This window comes from Lepidochelys olivacea (assembly GCF_965140295.1).
Source record: "Lepidochelys olivacea isolate rLepOli2 genome assembly, chromosome: 13".
NCBI lineage: Eukaryota > Metazoa > Chordata > Testudines > Cheloniidae > Lepidochelys > Lepidochelys olivacea.
In genome coordinates, this window is record NC_140423.1 from 5,082,074 (window position 1) to 5,096,811 (window position 14,738).

At 51.4% G+C, this 14,738-nt stretch overlaps 1 protein-coding gene across 3 annotated transcripts in view; it reads right to left on the reverse strand.

Moving 5' to 3' along the window:
- Nucleotides 1-5,854: 5,854 nt before the first annotated feature.
- RGS19 (regulator of G protein signaling 19) overlaps nt 5,855-14,738 on the reverse strand; it is a 56,374-nt gene continuing 47,490 nt past the window's right edge. For all 3 annotated transcript variants that reach the window (XM_084646378.1, XM_084646377.1, XM_084646376.1), the window contains 2 exons: nt 13,140-13,374; nt 5,855-9,148 (listed from right to left, as the gene is read on the reverse strand). In XM_084646378.1, coding sequence (XP_084502504.1) covers nt 8,960-9,148; nt 13,140-13,374 — 424 coding nt within the window. In that variant the 3' untranslated portion in view covers nt 5,855-8,959. The remainder of the gene's footprint in view (nt 9,149-13,139; nt 13,375-14,738) is intronic.

The window sequence follows — 14,738 nt, forward strand, 5'->3', positions numbered from 1 at the left end:
CAGAAACCACACCGCTTTCCCTAGATCTAGTTAGATACCCTGACATTTGGTCTGTTAGGCAATAGGGTTGTGTGTTAGCCCACTGTGCCATCAGAAGAGGGGTCGGCCTTCAAACCTCAGCTGTCTGAATCCTGGCTGTGAAAAATGCCCTGGCAATTTTCCTGACACTGCAGTTTTCCTTGGGATGCTTCCTAGTCCTAAACATATGACACTTTGTTTTTAATCAGCTCATGAACCAAAAAGCCCTGAGCCAAATCCTGCACCCATGACATAGGCCACATTCCAGCTGAGTTAGTGGAAGCTTTGCTCAGATATCCAGTGCAGGACACGGCCCATTAACTGGGGTGGTGGGGCAGAGCAAGGGCTAGATTCTGATCTCAGGGTACTGCTGGAAGGCAGTCGAGTTACTCTGAATTTACAGCAGCATAACTGAGAACAGCGCCTGCGTTAGTACAGATCTAGGGCTTCTGGTTTTGGGGGGTTTGTTCGTTTCATTTTGGGGGTGTTATTTTTAGCAATTTTTGAGTTTTATGGAAGTGTCCAAAAATTGTTTTTTGGGAGGGGCTTTCTCTTTGTATACTCTAATGAATAATGTCTGTTATCTTTGCAGTGTATATTTTTAATGTACATTATTCATTACAGTAGTATATACTGCAACCTCTGTAATGTTCCCTAGTGCACTTTAACGTCGTACTGTTCAAACAGCGTTGCATTAACACACACTAGGGAACATTTAGTGTACCACCTTTAGGTGTCCAGACCAAGTAATGTGCAACACAGCGTTAGAAATCACACCCCCATAGTCCACATTACTGCTCAGTGTAGACTAGCCCTTAGATACAAGTATTATTGGATAAACACCAATTTCAATTTTTTTTTGTAGCGGGAATGTTCTAAAAGCTAAAATCAGAAGCCCTATCCACAGCTTGCTGTTGTCACAAACCTTTTAACACCAGCTGTGGAAGGCTGATGTAAAGGAGGGTTTTGTAAAGAAAATCAAGGACAGATTGTCTGTAAAGTCACTGATCATAAAATAACACAGCAGCTCTGAATACAGACGTTTAATTCCTGATGGAGGGTGGGAGGAAGAGTGCTGGGAACCTACAGGAATACCCTCTGCCAGAGGGGCTGGCAGTCTCCAGATTGAATCCACATCATAGAGACAGATTCCTCGCAATTGTAATACAATACAGAAAACCTGGCAGCTGGCGAAGGTTCCCCTAACACCAGGCCCCATGTTACAGGCCTGGAAGTTCAGCACTGCTTTAGCTGATTCAGAACATTGTGAAAAACAAAGGGGTTGTATCTGTTCGTACTGATTCAGCTGGCTCATGCTACTAAATGCCACTCAATTGGCTGGGAGCTCCCATCTGGCCGTAGGCTCCTGCCTGCAATAGTTAGAGCAAGCCCGGGCAGCCTTGATGTAACTGGGAGGCCAGTTCTAACAACTGGTGAAGGGAATCCATTTGTGACTGAGTCTGTAATTGATGAACTCCTTCATCTCCATACACTGAGATTTCCATAGGTATCTTCTGGCCTCTCAGTATTTTGCCCTACAATATATGTATGCAGCTCCCCTTTATTTCACTGCCGGTGTGGGGCAGAATATGGCCACACACACCGAGGGTCAGATTTTCAAAAGAGCTCAGTACCCAACAGCTGCTATTGAGAACAATGAGGACTTCTACCCCTAGCCCACGTGAGAACAGGGACAGCTGCTGGGGGTTGATCTCCTTTGGTTACCTGGCCATTTCCTTTTCATTATTTATTGCTTCCCTCTCCCAGCCCAGCTATAGAATCAACCCTTTGGGTCGGGTCAGTTGTTTGGACAGTATGTTTCTAGCAGAGCTCTGAGCCATGGGTCATCAGCAGAATGCTCTTAATAGGACTGGGTGAGCTCTTGCCTCTCCACCCAATAAACAGACACGCCTCGCTGCTACAGCAGGGTGGGGACAGTTTGCATTTAACAGTTTGTGCTGGAGAAGTTCAATGGAAACAGGTGTGGGGCAAGTACTCCAAGTCCTGTTAAAGTTTGGGGAGATCAAAAAGACAAGGAGTTCTAGTGGCACCTTAGAGACTAACCAATTTATTTGAGCATAAGCTTTCGTGAGCTACAGCTCACTTCATTGGCTGCAAGGGAGATCCTAGCCTGGGAGGAACATGGGTTGCCAGGGTAACTAATAATTCTTAGATCTTAACTTCTGAGGCCTGGTGCAAATATGATGGCAGCATAAGTGAGCATTCAGAGAGTTAATCAGCAAGATAATTAAAACCTGATGGACCATTGTTTTCCTTCAGCAGAACAAAGAAGCCAGACTGAGACCCATGCGGGACTCAGCCTGCTTCTCTTGCAGGATGCTTAGCCTTACACTGGGGAGGCAGGAATGTAAAGGAAAGATGGTAGGAACATCAATTAGCATTGAAAGGGCTGCATTTGGTTGCGAGTCCAGGGCGGTCTCCAGTGCATTCCAGGGAGTTATTCCCGATTTGGCACGCACTATTTACCAAGGTGCTTGCAGTCACCCTTTCTATCGCATTGCTCCTCTGCTCCAAGAGCGACACCTCTGCACGAAAAATGAGCCACTGCGTCGTTCTCCCGTCAGCAGGCGGAGCAGAGCCCGGGCTGCAGAACATTCCATGCTCCTTGGAGACCTCCAAAGTGGGGGGTGCACGTGAGACCTGTTAGAGATCGGACTCGAATGGTTTCCCACAACATGTGCTTCAGGTTCTTTAAATAACACCCAGCTCATGAGGAAATGGTTCCATGAGGCTGGTTAGCCCAAGGCTCTCGCTTCACAGGAGGCAGCTGGATTTACAGAGAACGAGCAGATCCTAGGAGGCTGATGACTTGTGGAACTCCATGCCACTTGCTGCTGACTAGAGATTCTCTCAAAGCAGAGCGGTGGTGGAAACATGTTCCTGGCAGTAAAGTTTAAACGAGGCACATGTGTTTAAACAACACAGCATGGGGGCATTCTAGGTACTGAAGAAATAGAAAGCTAGCCAATAAGCAGCCACTGTTGCTTTTCCTGTGGTGCGTCTCCAGGGATGTGCTGCTCGGAGGGAGTTGTGCTCCCTGGTTAGCTAGCCAGAACCACCACACTAGGAATGCAACAAAGATTCATGACTGAGCTGACAAGGTGCTTCTGCATGGGTGTTTCTTCCCAGGGGGGTGGCTTTAGTAACTTGAAAATCCACAGAGCTGGGTGCATGGGCACCCTCCCCCACACCTCATCCAGGTGTCTTTTAATCTTATGCCGAAAAAACCCCTGCCTCCTGGCATTTTCCTTTAACCTCTGGCTTATTATCTAGAACCAACCCTTAGGTCTGAATGAGGGGAAACCCATCAACTAAGCACTCCTGTGGCCAGGAGGAGCCTGAGAGTCATTCTTCGGATGCTTGAATGCATGATAATAAATTCATGAGCATGAGAGGGAAAGAAGTTACCTGGTTGTAATGGGGGCTGTACCAGTAGGCGACAAGTGGACCAGAACTGCTGCAGTAAGCATGTCAGTCCGGAGCACAACCCGGACAGTGACTGCTTGGGCCTCTGTGCTTTCTGAAGCCCTACAATCACAATCTTCACTGCACAGTAGAATTCCAATTCGTGAAGTGTTTTTGGAGACATCTAGAAACTGGCGGATTAGGGCAGCCAGCTCAGTTGCCATCTAAGGCTCCTGCCTCTGAATTCAGACTCGAAAGCCACCCCTGGTTCCAGAATATCCTGACATGCTCTAATCCCGCCCAACAGGCGGGGCTCAGGGAAGCCACGTATGTTCTCAGCTCCCCTCCAGTCATGCTGCCCCATACGGCGCTTACACGGCCATGCCCCAAAATGCCATCTCTGCAGCGCTTTTACTGTCTCCAACAGCTCTGGGGGGCTTTGTTTTAGACTTCCTGGGATTTCACGGGCATAGCTTTGGCCCAGAACCTCCAGGAGGGAGTGAAAGCAGGATAGTCTCGGCTCAGTTTACCAACAGAACCCTCTCTTAGGGCAGAATTCAGGCTGGGGGAAGATGCCGCTTTTGCATCGTGTATATCATTACTCGGTCATACTGGCTCTGGTCTTGCACGCACTTATGCACGTTTGATGTTAAGCTCACAAGTAGCCCCACTGACAGCACATTTAGAGCAAAGCATGTGCAGAAGTGGTTGGTGGGTCAAGACGTAATTAATTCCACTGTTACTTTATGGGGAGTCTCTGGTAATGAAAGTCACTGAGCTTCCTGGATCGTCATTCTCAACCGTTCGATCATTCGCTTAGCAGCAATTGCACACTCCACTTACAAGGTACATAGCCTCCTCATTCCTGCACAAATCACCTGAGCACCCTTTTCATACACCCCCTGCTACACGTCAGACAGATGGGTGCTTGAGAGGGGCCCAACCAAGACTGCATCTCACCATCCTGCAGCTTAGGGGGTGCCCAGAATCCAAGCGCTGGCTTGGGATTGTGCAAACCATCCCTAAATTTGGGGCCATAACAACAGGCCAAACCAAAACCCCAGTGCTGAAAAAAACCTCCTAAATTTAGGGGAGGGATCTGAATTTTGCAGCTTGAGCTCATCCCGAGTTAAAAGAAAGCTGCCTCCATTTCGCTCAGGCAAAGCGCTCACAGTGAGAACCAAGCACCCCTGTAAGTGCTGAATTGTATTTCGCAATCATTAGAGTTGTCTTCGGAGACACCTGTGAGTGACTGGCCTGGCCTTGAAAAATGAGAGCATTGTTATGTTATGGTATGCAATTTTAATTGGCTTGGTCTGTGCACTCCCAACTCGCTTGTGCGTGTGTGTGCAAGCTGGGGTTTGCACACACAACCCCCACTTCCACGTCCATGTGCCTGGGTGTGAGCTAAGCAATGCAAATCTGCACGTGAAAATCTGGTGCATACAAACACCTTTCAAATCCCCCCCCCCCCCCCACCTGAAGGCGGAAGGCCGGATGTGTATTGATTGACACATGCACCATGCTGCCTGCAGGCAACTCACACTGGAGTCAGGCAGAGGCGCAGGTCTGATGGCACAAGTTACCTCCCGGTAAGTTTTTTTTTTACTGGACCAATCCTGCAGACTACAAAGGTCAGCTTGGCTAGAACTGCTGGATTTGGCCCTGTCCTTAAAGGTTCTCTCTCTCTACATGTTGCAGTTCTGTACCTCCTTCCAAAGAAGATGCAATCAATCCATTGCTAGGAGGCAGTAAACACAGGTGCATGAGCAACCAGCTAATTAAGATAAGCCCATGCCTTAATAAATGAGCACTCTCTAGTTTCTCTCACCTTGGGGGGGGAGGGGGGCAGCAGTGGGAGACAGAAGATTGAATTTCCCATTTGGCAAATACAACCAAATTTCCAGCTACTGAAACATGATTTTCCACACAACTGCAACCGCCTGCAAGGAAACAAAAAAATACAAGAGAATTTTTTTGTTTGTTTAAAAAATATCTTCAATAAAAAGAACCGTTTCTAAATTTTTTCTTTCGGGAGGGTGGGGGGATAAATATTAAAACCGTGGGCTGTTTTTGGTCAAACATACAGACAGTCAAGACTAATCAGCATCCTTTTACACTGGGACACAGAGTTTCAAAATGATCTGAAGATACAAAAGCCGGGGGTGTGGGTGTGTGTGTGGGCTACACAGCTGGCTGTGGTGTGTTGTCTGGTTCATTTCATACTGAGGGGCAAGGGCTGTCAGCACACTATTCTAAATCTGGGAGCCACAGCTGGCAGCTCAAACACACCATTCCTCATGCGTTACAAAAATACACAGATATACGCTCCACCAAAGGGATTGCCCATCCCAAGCAAGCAGCCCCCTGGAGAAAGATCGCTGTCGTACACGCAACACTGAATCATTCCTCTCTGGAAGGAAATCCCTTTATTTACAAAGATACGCTACTGTGCGGTCCACGCCCAAGGTGTGCATGGGGCCAGCGTACTGGAGTATCTTTTCATAAGGGATGCCTGCAAATTTCCTTACAAATTAATCCAAGGGAGCATCCAAACAGGTGGATCGGTTTGTTTGTTCTGTCTGGTGTTCAGTCCAGAGCCGTGATTCCCCAGGGCAGGGCAGGGCAGAGATTGGATTTCACTGCAGTGACCTCTGATTTGCAGCATGGATCAAGTAGCCAGGCTCCTGGCATACAGCTGCAAGAGCACGTTCAGAGGCAGTAAGGTACAGCATCAGGAATTGCTGTTGGTTTGGAAGTGGCCCAGGGAAACGGAGTACAGTGGATACAGTGGGGATGCCTGGCTACCAGATACCTACTAGACCCCGTGTCTCATTCTTTACAACTGGCTCTGCTCCGGGCCCAGGGACTGCATAAGGCAAGAAGAGAAATGTACCCCCAAGCCCTGGCACAGGGCATGGGTAGAACTGCAGACCAAGGCCTCAGATCTGTTTGAATCTGGATCAGCAGACAAACAACAGCGACAACATGCAGCCTCATCCTTCGAGGACTTGGCCGCCTCACAGCTCCACCGTGACACTTGCAGTGGTTCCCATGAGAAAGGCCCCACACAGCAGCTGATGCTAGGGAGGGGAGCAAAGTGCACTGGCAAAGCTACCTGGAGGATGCTCACACTGGGCGGTCTCACTAAGCATCAACCCCAGCCAGTGCTTTCATGAGCCCTAAAAATCAATCGTTTCATGAGAACTTAACCACGTGAGCCGAGAAGTGAATGGCCCCTGGGTCAGGGGGATGGGTGTGTCAGAGAGCAGGGCTACTAGAGCGAGGAACAGATATTGGCAGAGTCCCCTACAAGCAGCCATCTCTTGTGGGGCAAGAACTGTGTTTGCCCTGCTGGCTGCTCCTTTATGTTGTATAAAGACTCTCCAGCTACTTTTTGCCCTTGGAAATATCTGGCCCTGACCAGTGGAGAGCTGGGATGATGCTGGAACAGGGGGCTGCAGCCAGATCCCCACCCCTCAGGTGATGTTTCCATCTGCATCTTCCATGATCACGCGATAGGCCACAGCTGAGATGGCACCCAAGCTCTTCAGGCTAGGTCTCCAAGGCACAGTGGTCTTCTTCCCTCATTTACCCATTGCTCACCCTTGCCGCCCAAGCTCAGTACTGCGTGCCCTGGAGACAGCCTGGAACTCTAGGGCCAGCCTTGAAGGAGCCTATGGAGGAGATAACAGTTTCCCCCAGACAGGCTCTTTTGGGCCCAGGGACACAAAACTGTTCTCTGGCCACTGCCCCAAACACCGACAGCCTCTTCTGGCAAGATCAGTGCACGTGCCCCAGGCCCGGCTTGTCCAGTGTCCCAAGGGAGCTGCCTGTGTGTCTCGCTTCTACACAGCGCTGCATTTCTCTTCCCCTTTCCCCCTCGCCTGCCTCAGGCCCTCTGAGCCAGGAAGCAGAGGGGCCACGCAGAGCCAGGATGGCGGGAGGAGAAGGGAGGGAGAAGAGATCCAAGCCCAAAGGAGAAGCCAGTTGAACCTAGTTCTAGTAAGCTGTGCTGGCTTCTTTGGGGCTAGGACATCTCAGCTCCCTCCTGTCCACTTCTCATCTCCTTTTACCCCCCCCCCCCAGTGCACCGTTCTCCTCCTGTAGCTTGAGCCCAGGCCCCCGGGGGATGAGAGGAAAAGGGGTGGGGCTTCCCCACATCATTTTCCGTATCCCCCGTAGAGCCACTCGGCTCCTGCAATTCCCGTGCCCTGGGAAAATACAAAATTAAAAAAAAAAAAGTTTGTTCTGAATGGGGTGTGGGGGGGAAATCAACATTTTAAAATTTCCAGAAAAACTTCAAACCTCGGACATTTTGTTCTGCAAAGACTGAGCCGACATTCCACCGGGCCATTTCCCCAGGCTCCCGAGCTGCCCTGAGCCTCGGCCCACAGGCAGGCAAGCCCTGGTTTCCAGCGGGGGCTGAAAACGAGGCGCCCCCGCTGGCTGGGAACCACCGTGTTGGGTTGTGACCTCAGGAGGCGGCTTGGCGGGGCAGGGGCCAGGTGGCCTGCTCTGCTCTCAGGGCCTGGTGGCAGCCTCAGGAATAGGGTGACCAGATGTCCCAATTTTATAAGGACAGTCCCGATTTTGGGGTCTTTTTCTTATATAGGCTCCTATGACCCCTCCCCCCCCATCCCCTATCCTGATTTTTCACACTTGCTGTCTGGTCACCCTACCCAGGAACAAGTCATAAACATGACTAGGTCGGGGGGAGGGAGACCGGGACGGGCGCAGAGCCCCTGCTCCCTCTCAGGACATTCCCTGCCCAGTGCGCTGACAGGAGGCTGCCAGCTCTGGTTCCTGCAGGCTGATTCAGGTGCTAATATCGAATGGCTGCAAACAGAGGGCCTGGCCCTGGTCGAACCCTCGGGCTGTTTAACAGGCAGGGCAATGTAACCCTTACCCTGGGCTGTGTTTACACGGATGCACGAGCTTTGTGAAATCCGTCCCCCCCCGCAAGCCAACAAAAAGCATTTAAAATAAAAACGTCAGAAAGACTGCTGGGAGACAGAGAGACAGGACCTGGCTGTGACCCTGGGCGCAGCAGGGAGGGGATAAAGTGACCTCTTCAAAAGGGGGTAGGGGAGCAAAGTCCAGCCACATGGGGCTCCCCTTCCCCCCCAGCAATCCCCCCCCCACTTGTTCCTGACGGCGATGGGGTTCAGTAGTAAGAGAGGCCTGAGTTTGACGATCGAACGGCAGCGCCAGCCCGGTCTGATTCAGCAGCGCCCACAGGGGGCACCGGCGGTGGTGGGGGAGCAGCAGGGGGGACATGGTGCAGGGCTGAGGGGTGACAGTGTTTTCCAGTGGCCAGGGAACCTGGCTGACGCTCATTGCTAAAGCTAAAAAGTGGAGGTGGATGGTGGTGGCGGGGGGGGAGCTCCAGCCCCCTGGCCCCAGAGGCCTCCCCACCTGCCCCAGACAGAGCCAGAGCTCGGGGATCGCCCCTGACACCGGTGTACAAAAAGAACGGTTTGTGGCATTGCCACGGGCCGAGGCTGGCAGGCGCTTAGGACTCCGAGGACGACCGTGAGATGCTCTGCAGCAGCGCCTTGTATATGGCAGAGTTCAGGAAGCGGGGATAGGAGTCTCTGTGCATGAGGGTGTAGATCTGTAGCTGCGCGTCGTCGAAGGTGTGTGTCGAGGGCTCCTGCATCTTCTTGTTGATGACTTCGCGCACCCGGGAATCCAGGCTCACCTGAGGAGGAGGAGGGGAGGAGACAAGGCCGTTAGGGGAGGGAAAGGACAGTGCTGGGGCCCCGCACCCAGAGCGGCAAGGCCCAGCCTCACTCCCCCCTTCTGCCAGACTCCCCTGCATGGTGCAGGCCCAGGCTTGCAACGGGCACAAGAGAGAGGCCGTGAGGTTTTCAGAACAGCCCCCCTTGCCCCCGGCCCCCAGACTGCACAGGCCAGTCTTGGCTGAGAAGGAGAAGGTGCTTCCCCAGATGAGGCTTCGACAGGCACAGGGAGCCAATGGGGTGCTCCAGGAGCCAATGGGGCCTCACTGTGGGCTGCACCATGCCGCGGCCCTCCTGGGCTCCGGGCACAAGGCTGCGCTGGCCGAAGAAGAGGGTGAGATGTGCAGCACCGCCAGAGGCTGGATGCATGATGGGCAGACTCGAGCCCTGGGATAACCCCACTGACGGAGTGCCAAAGGGAGCAGCCCCTGCCGAGGTCAGGGCTGAACTGGATCTGACCCTTTGGCCTCAGCCCAAATCTGAGCTCACAGAGTCTGGTGGGTGAAGTGCAGTGGGGGTGGTCAAGAGGATGGGGCAAAGGGAGCAGGAAACAACTGGACCCGTGGCTGCATTTGCCAGGCCTGGCTGCTCTGCCTGCTGGGAGAGTGCTCTGGGGAAAGCCCTGCTCTCCCCAGAGGTGGGGCCTTCTCCTAGGCTGGCAGAGTTAGCGGCTCTAAAATGGGTCTGTCTACACTGCAGTTCAAAACCCGCAGCTGGCCCGTGCCAGCTGATTTGGGCCCATAGACTGTTTAACTGCAGTGCCTGGGATCTCAAAACATGAGGTGGGAGGGTCCCAGAGCTAAGCCAGAACGTCTGCACTGCAGTTAAACAGCCCCTGAGCCCCTTAGCCAAAGTCAGCTGGCCCGGCCCAGCCCTGGGCTTTGACTCGCAGTGCAGATGTACCGTAAGTGACTAGCCCCTGCTGAGGGCCGTGAGCACGACTGGGCCGGTAACAGGAGGATTCCTGCCCCTGTGGCTCTGTGCTGTCGTGTGGGGCTCTGGGATCAGCTGTGTGCCGATCCAAGGGGCCCACAGGCCTCTGGGAAACCAGCTGGGGGGAAGCAGAGCAGAGACGCCACAAAACCCTCCGGCTGCCTGGGCAGATGCTCCTGCAACTCCTGAGGGGAGTAGGCAGCTTTTGTGGCTTTCTGGTGCCCTCTTGAGGGTTAAGCCAGTAACACATCCCATCTCTCATCCATGCACTCGGCATGTTTCTCTCCTCACCTCAAGAAGGTCACAAGCCAAAGCCTGACACAGCCGTGCTGTATTCAGTATTGTCTCTGGGCAAGTTCCACACGCCCCCTAGATACATGGCTTCTGCTTTATTGGGCAGCAGCCCCAGTATCTGAGTATCCCGAGTCAGGCATACCAGAGATCTGTCCTTTACCTTTACTCTCTGGCTTTTGTGTCTCCCTGACCCAAGGAACAAAGGCTTGAATTACACCTACTTTCCACAGCACCCACTATACACACTAGCTGGCTGCAGGGTTTGGGTGATAAATGTCTCTTGTGCCCTGAGCTTTAAAAGCCAACACCAGGAACAAACACAGGGCGGGCTGAAGAGTGAAGACGACGATCTGGGCCAAGCCCAGCTCCAGCCTGCAGAGAGTGTTTTAGAGGTCGGAGGAGTCTAATGACCAGAAACACAAGGTGTGGACTTGCCATGCTACCCGGGCCCTAGTGACAACAGCACTATAGCCAACTGCGGCTGGGACTAAGGACGGGGTGGGAGAAGGCATAGCAACTCTGCTATAAGATAGTTTCACCCCAAATGAGTGAGAGCAGCTACGGACAACTGACTGAAAATTGATACTTCACGTTCGACCAGCACTTTGAAAACAGGCATCCGTTAGTGCTCAGCATGCCTCTGCCTTACGGGGGCACTCTTGGCATCCCCATTTTATCGCCAGCCACGTTTTACCGGTGGGGAAGATGGAGACCAGTGTCCTCCAATCTGGCCACCTAGAGGGAGGCCTTGGAAGGCCTGATCCTGCAGACACTTAAGCACACAAGTGCTAGCAGGATGTGGGGCTAACTCCACATTTAGGCCGCTAATTAAGAAGCCCAGTTTTCAGGGGTGCAAGCCTGCAACTCCCCCTGATGTCGAAGCTCACTGCAACTATTCATAGATTCCAAGGCCAGAAGGGACCATTGTGATCATCCAGTTTGACCTCCAGTATCACACAGGCCAGAGAACTGCCCCAGAGCAATTCCTGGAGCAGAACTTTTAGAAACTCCGCCAATCTTGATTAAACAGTTGCCAGTGATGGAGAATCCACCACAACCCTTGGTAAATTGTTCCAGTGGTTAATTACTCTCACTGTCAAGTCTTATTTCCAGTCTGAATGAGTCTAGCTCAGGGGTAGGCAACCTATGGCACGCGTGCCGCCTTACTGATTTCTCAGTGGCACTCACACTGCCCGGGTTCTGGCCACCGGTCCGGGGGGCTCTGCATTTTAATTTAATTTTAAATGAAGCTTCTTAAACATTTTAAAAACCTTATTTACTTTACATACAACAACAGTTTAGTTATATATTATAGACTTATAGAAAGAGACCTTCTAAAAATGTTAAAATGTATTCCTGGCCCGCGAAACCTTAAATTAGAGTGAATAAATGAAGACTCGGCACACCACTTCTGAAAGGTTGCCAACCCCTAGTCTAGCTTCAACTTCTAGCCATTGGATTGGATTGTACCTTTCTGGAGCTGAAGGTGCTTAGCACCTCTGAATTATCAGGCTTCTGCATTAGATGCCCAGATGTGGAGTTAGAGTCCTTATTTTAAGCATCAAATTTTAAAAAATAATGGTTTGAGTGACCTACCTAAAATCCCAGAGGAAATCAGTGTCAAAGGCAGGCTGAGAAAGTGGAGATTCCTGGCTCCCAGTCCAACCCTCAGAACATTTTAACCTACCCTCTCTTTTAACAGATTCATGGATTTCAAGGCCAGAAGCACCTCTATGGTCATGTCTACACTGCCATTAAAAACCCATGGCTGGCCCATGCCTGCTGATTCAGGCTCGCAGGGCTTGGACTATGGGGCTGTTTAACTGGCGTAGATGTTTTGGGCGGGAGCCAGAGCTCTAGGAGCCCCACCTCACAGGGTCCTAGAGCCCAGCTCCCAGCTGATCCCAAACATCTACCCTGCTATCAGTCCGAGTCCCGCAAGCCTGCGTCAGTCACAGGTGTCTCATTGCAGTGTAGACATACTCCTAGTCTGACCTCCTGTATCACACAGGCCATAGAACTTCCCTGGAACAATTCCTGTGTGAAATAGCACAGAGCTTCCAGAAAAAGACCCAACCTTGATTTAAAAATGGCCAGTGATGGAAAATCCACAAGGGTTAACTATCTTCCCTCTTAAAAACCTACACCTTATTTCCAGTCTGAATTTGTCTAGCTTCAACTTCCAGCCACTGGCTCTTGCTATACAGTTGTCTGACAGAGCGGAGAGCCTACTCTCAAGTATTTGCTCTCATGTAGGTGCTTCTAGCCTGACAGAGATTGCCCCTTAATCTCCTCTAGGCTCAAGATGGCATTACAAAGTCAGGGAGGAAGGATGTCAAACAACTTCCATCCTTTGGGTGCATTCACTCTCCAACTAGTCCCCGTTCCAGCTCCCACCGGAGGTTTGAGGCTGTACGTGAGGACAACGGGTCCTGAACGGATTTCAGCAGGGACACTGCTTCAGTGATGGCCGAGGTTGTTCTGTTCTGAGTTGCAAATGGGGAAGCAGCTATTTTTTTTTGGACCTATCACCACCTTTGCCCCAGTGGGGCCAGCCAAGGCTGAATTATGTGAGCGGGCGGACTCGCTTTCCCTCACTGCCTCGACAGGGAAGCCCGCCCCAGTTGGAGCATGGCTACCGAGCAGCCTGGAGTTCCCAAGAGCACAGGGGCTTGGGAATCACCCCAGCCTGGCCTGCCAGCATGCGGGGAGGGGGCCCAGTACCTCCTTGGGTGAGAGGATGGAGATGTAGTCCTCGTAGATCATTCTGGCCTTCTCGTCGATGGTGTGCTTGTTGCACTCGTTTTTGAGTTCCTCACATGCTAACCAAAAGAGCATGTTCTCCTCGCTGTACTCAGTCCGTAAGAATTCCCGGAACACGTTCCTGCCCGCTGGGTTCTTCATCAGCTTGTCGAATGACTGGGCCCAGCCCTGCACTTCGTCGGGAGTTGGCTTGAGGCTGGTCGGGCCCCAGCGTCACCAAAATACAAAGGGAGTCACAAGAAAGAAAGAAAGGGACAGGAGGGAACAAAACAGGATTATTGTGAGCCTGAGCCACCTGCCTGCTCCAAGCCAGCACCCTCCGGTATGCAGTCATGGCAGGCTGGGAGAGGCTTGAAACTCTTACCCTGTGACCCATCTACCAGCGGCTCGTCTGCACCTGTTAGAAAGCCTGCCCACAGCTCTCCCTCATGCACTTGGACTATAGAATTTAGGAATTCCAAACCATACTGCAATTGTTGCATTTAATTCTCCAGCTTGATCAGCTCTTCAATCTGCCCAGCATTCTGGAATTGACTGACACGAGAAGCACGGTGGAAAAGGAAGGGTAATATAGACTAAGGTGCTCTGGCCAGGTCCTCAGAGGTATTTAGGCTCCCAACTTCCACTGATTTCAATGATTTTCCTAAATACTTTGTAGGATCTGGACCTTGAGGAGTCTAACGCTTTCCTGGTAGTGCTATAATGTACTATTAATACTAGTTGCACCTTTGGTAGCTTTTCTGAAATGCTCACACAGGCGTTTTCGGTTTGTTTAACCGTCCATTTGACCAGTCGAGAGGCTGTTCTTGATCTCAACTGAATTTCAGTTTGAGACACATCATTTCACTGCAGGGCAGCAACTTCGCAGCATTCCAGCAAGCAGTCAAAAAGGGAACGAAAGAACCACCACAAATGCCCCCTCCCACCCTCCATCCTTATTTTACTGTTGCAACAAAAGGATTTTGAAGAGAGCAAAATCTCCTGGCCCTGAGTGCTACTCTGTTTTGTAAGCTCTGGGGGAAAAAAAAAACACACAGAGCTGCTTCTGCAGAATGTCAGTTTAGCACAAAAACGGAAAGCTGCATTTATTATTGGTTTCCTTTTCGGACTGCAAGATGGACGACTTTGGAGCGAATCCCCTGTGTGTGTGAGACTGTCAGCTCAGCACCTCTGAGCTGTAACCACAGCACCCCTTCTGTTTTACTCCCTATCTCCTCTACAGCCTCCATGGTGGTGGGCTTAGGGATTTGTTTTGGAGACATGGAAACAATCAAAGCCCCAGAGCTCGAGAAAAGAAGTGGGTCTACGATATCACCACGTGTTCCTTGACACCTTCTAAAGGGCAGCGCGAGAAAGCCACTTATTATTGTGTTTCCATTGCATTAGCCCCTTGACTCCCCAGTCATGGGCCAGGACCCCACTGTGCTTGGTGCTGTACAAACCCAGGACTGGAGCACACTGAGCGACAAGCAGATGCAGGTTTAGCAAATTCCTAATTTTAGCTCCCAGATTTCAGTTGTTATTAGTTCAAGTCATTGGACTATCTCCAGGAGCTTGGTC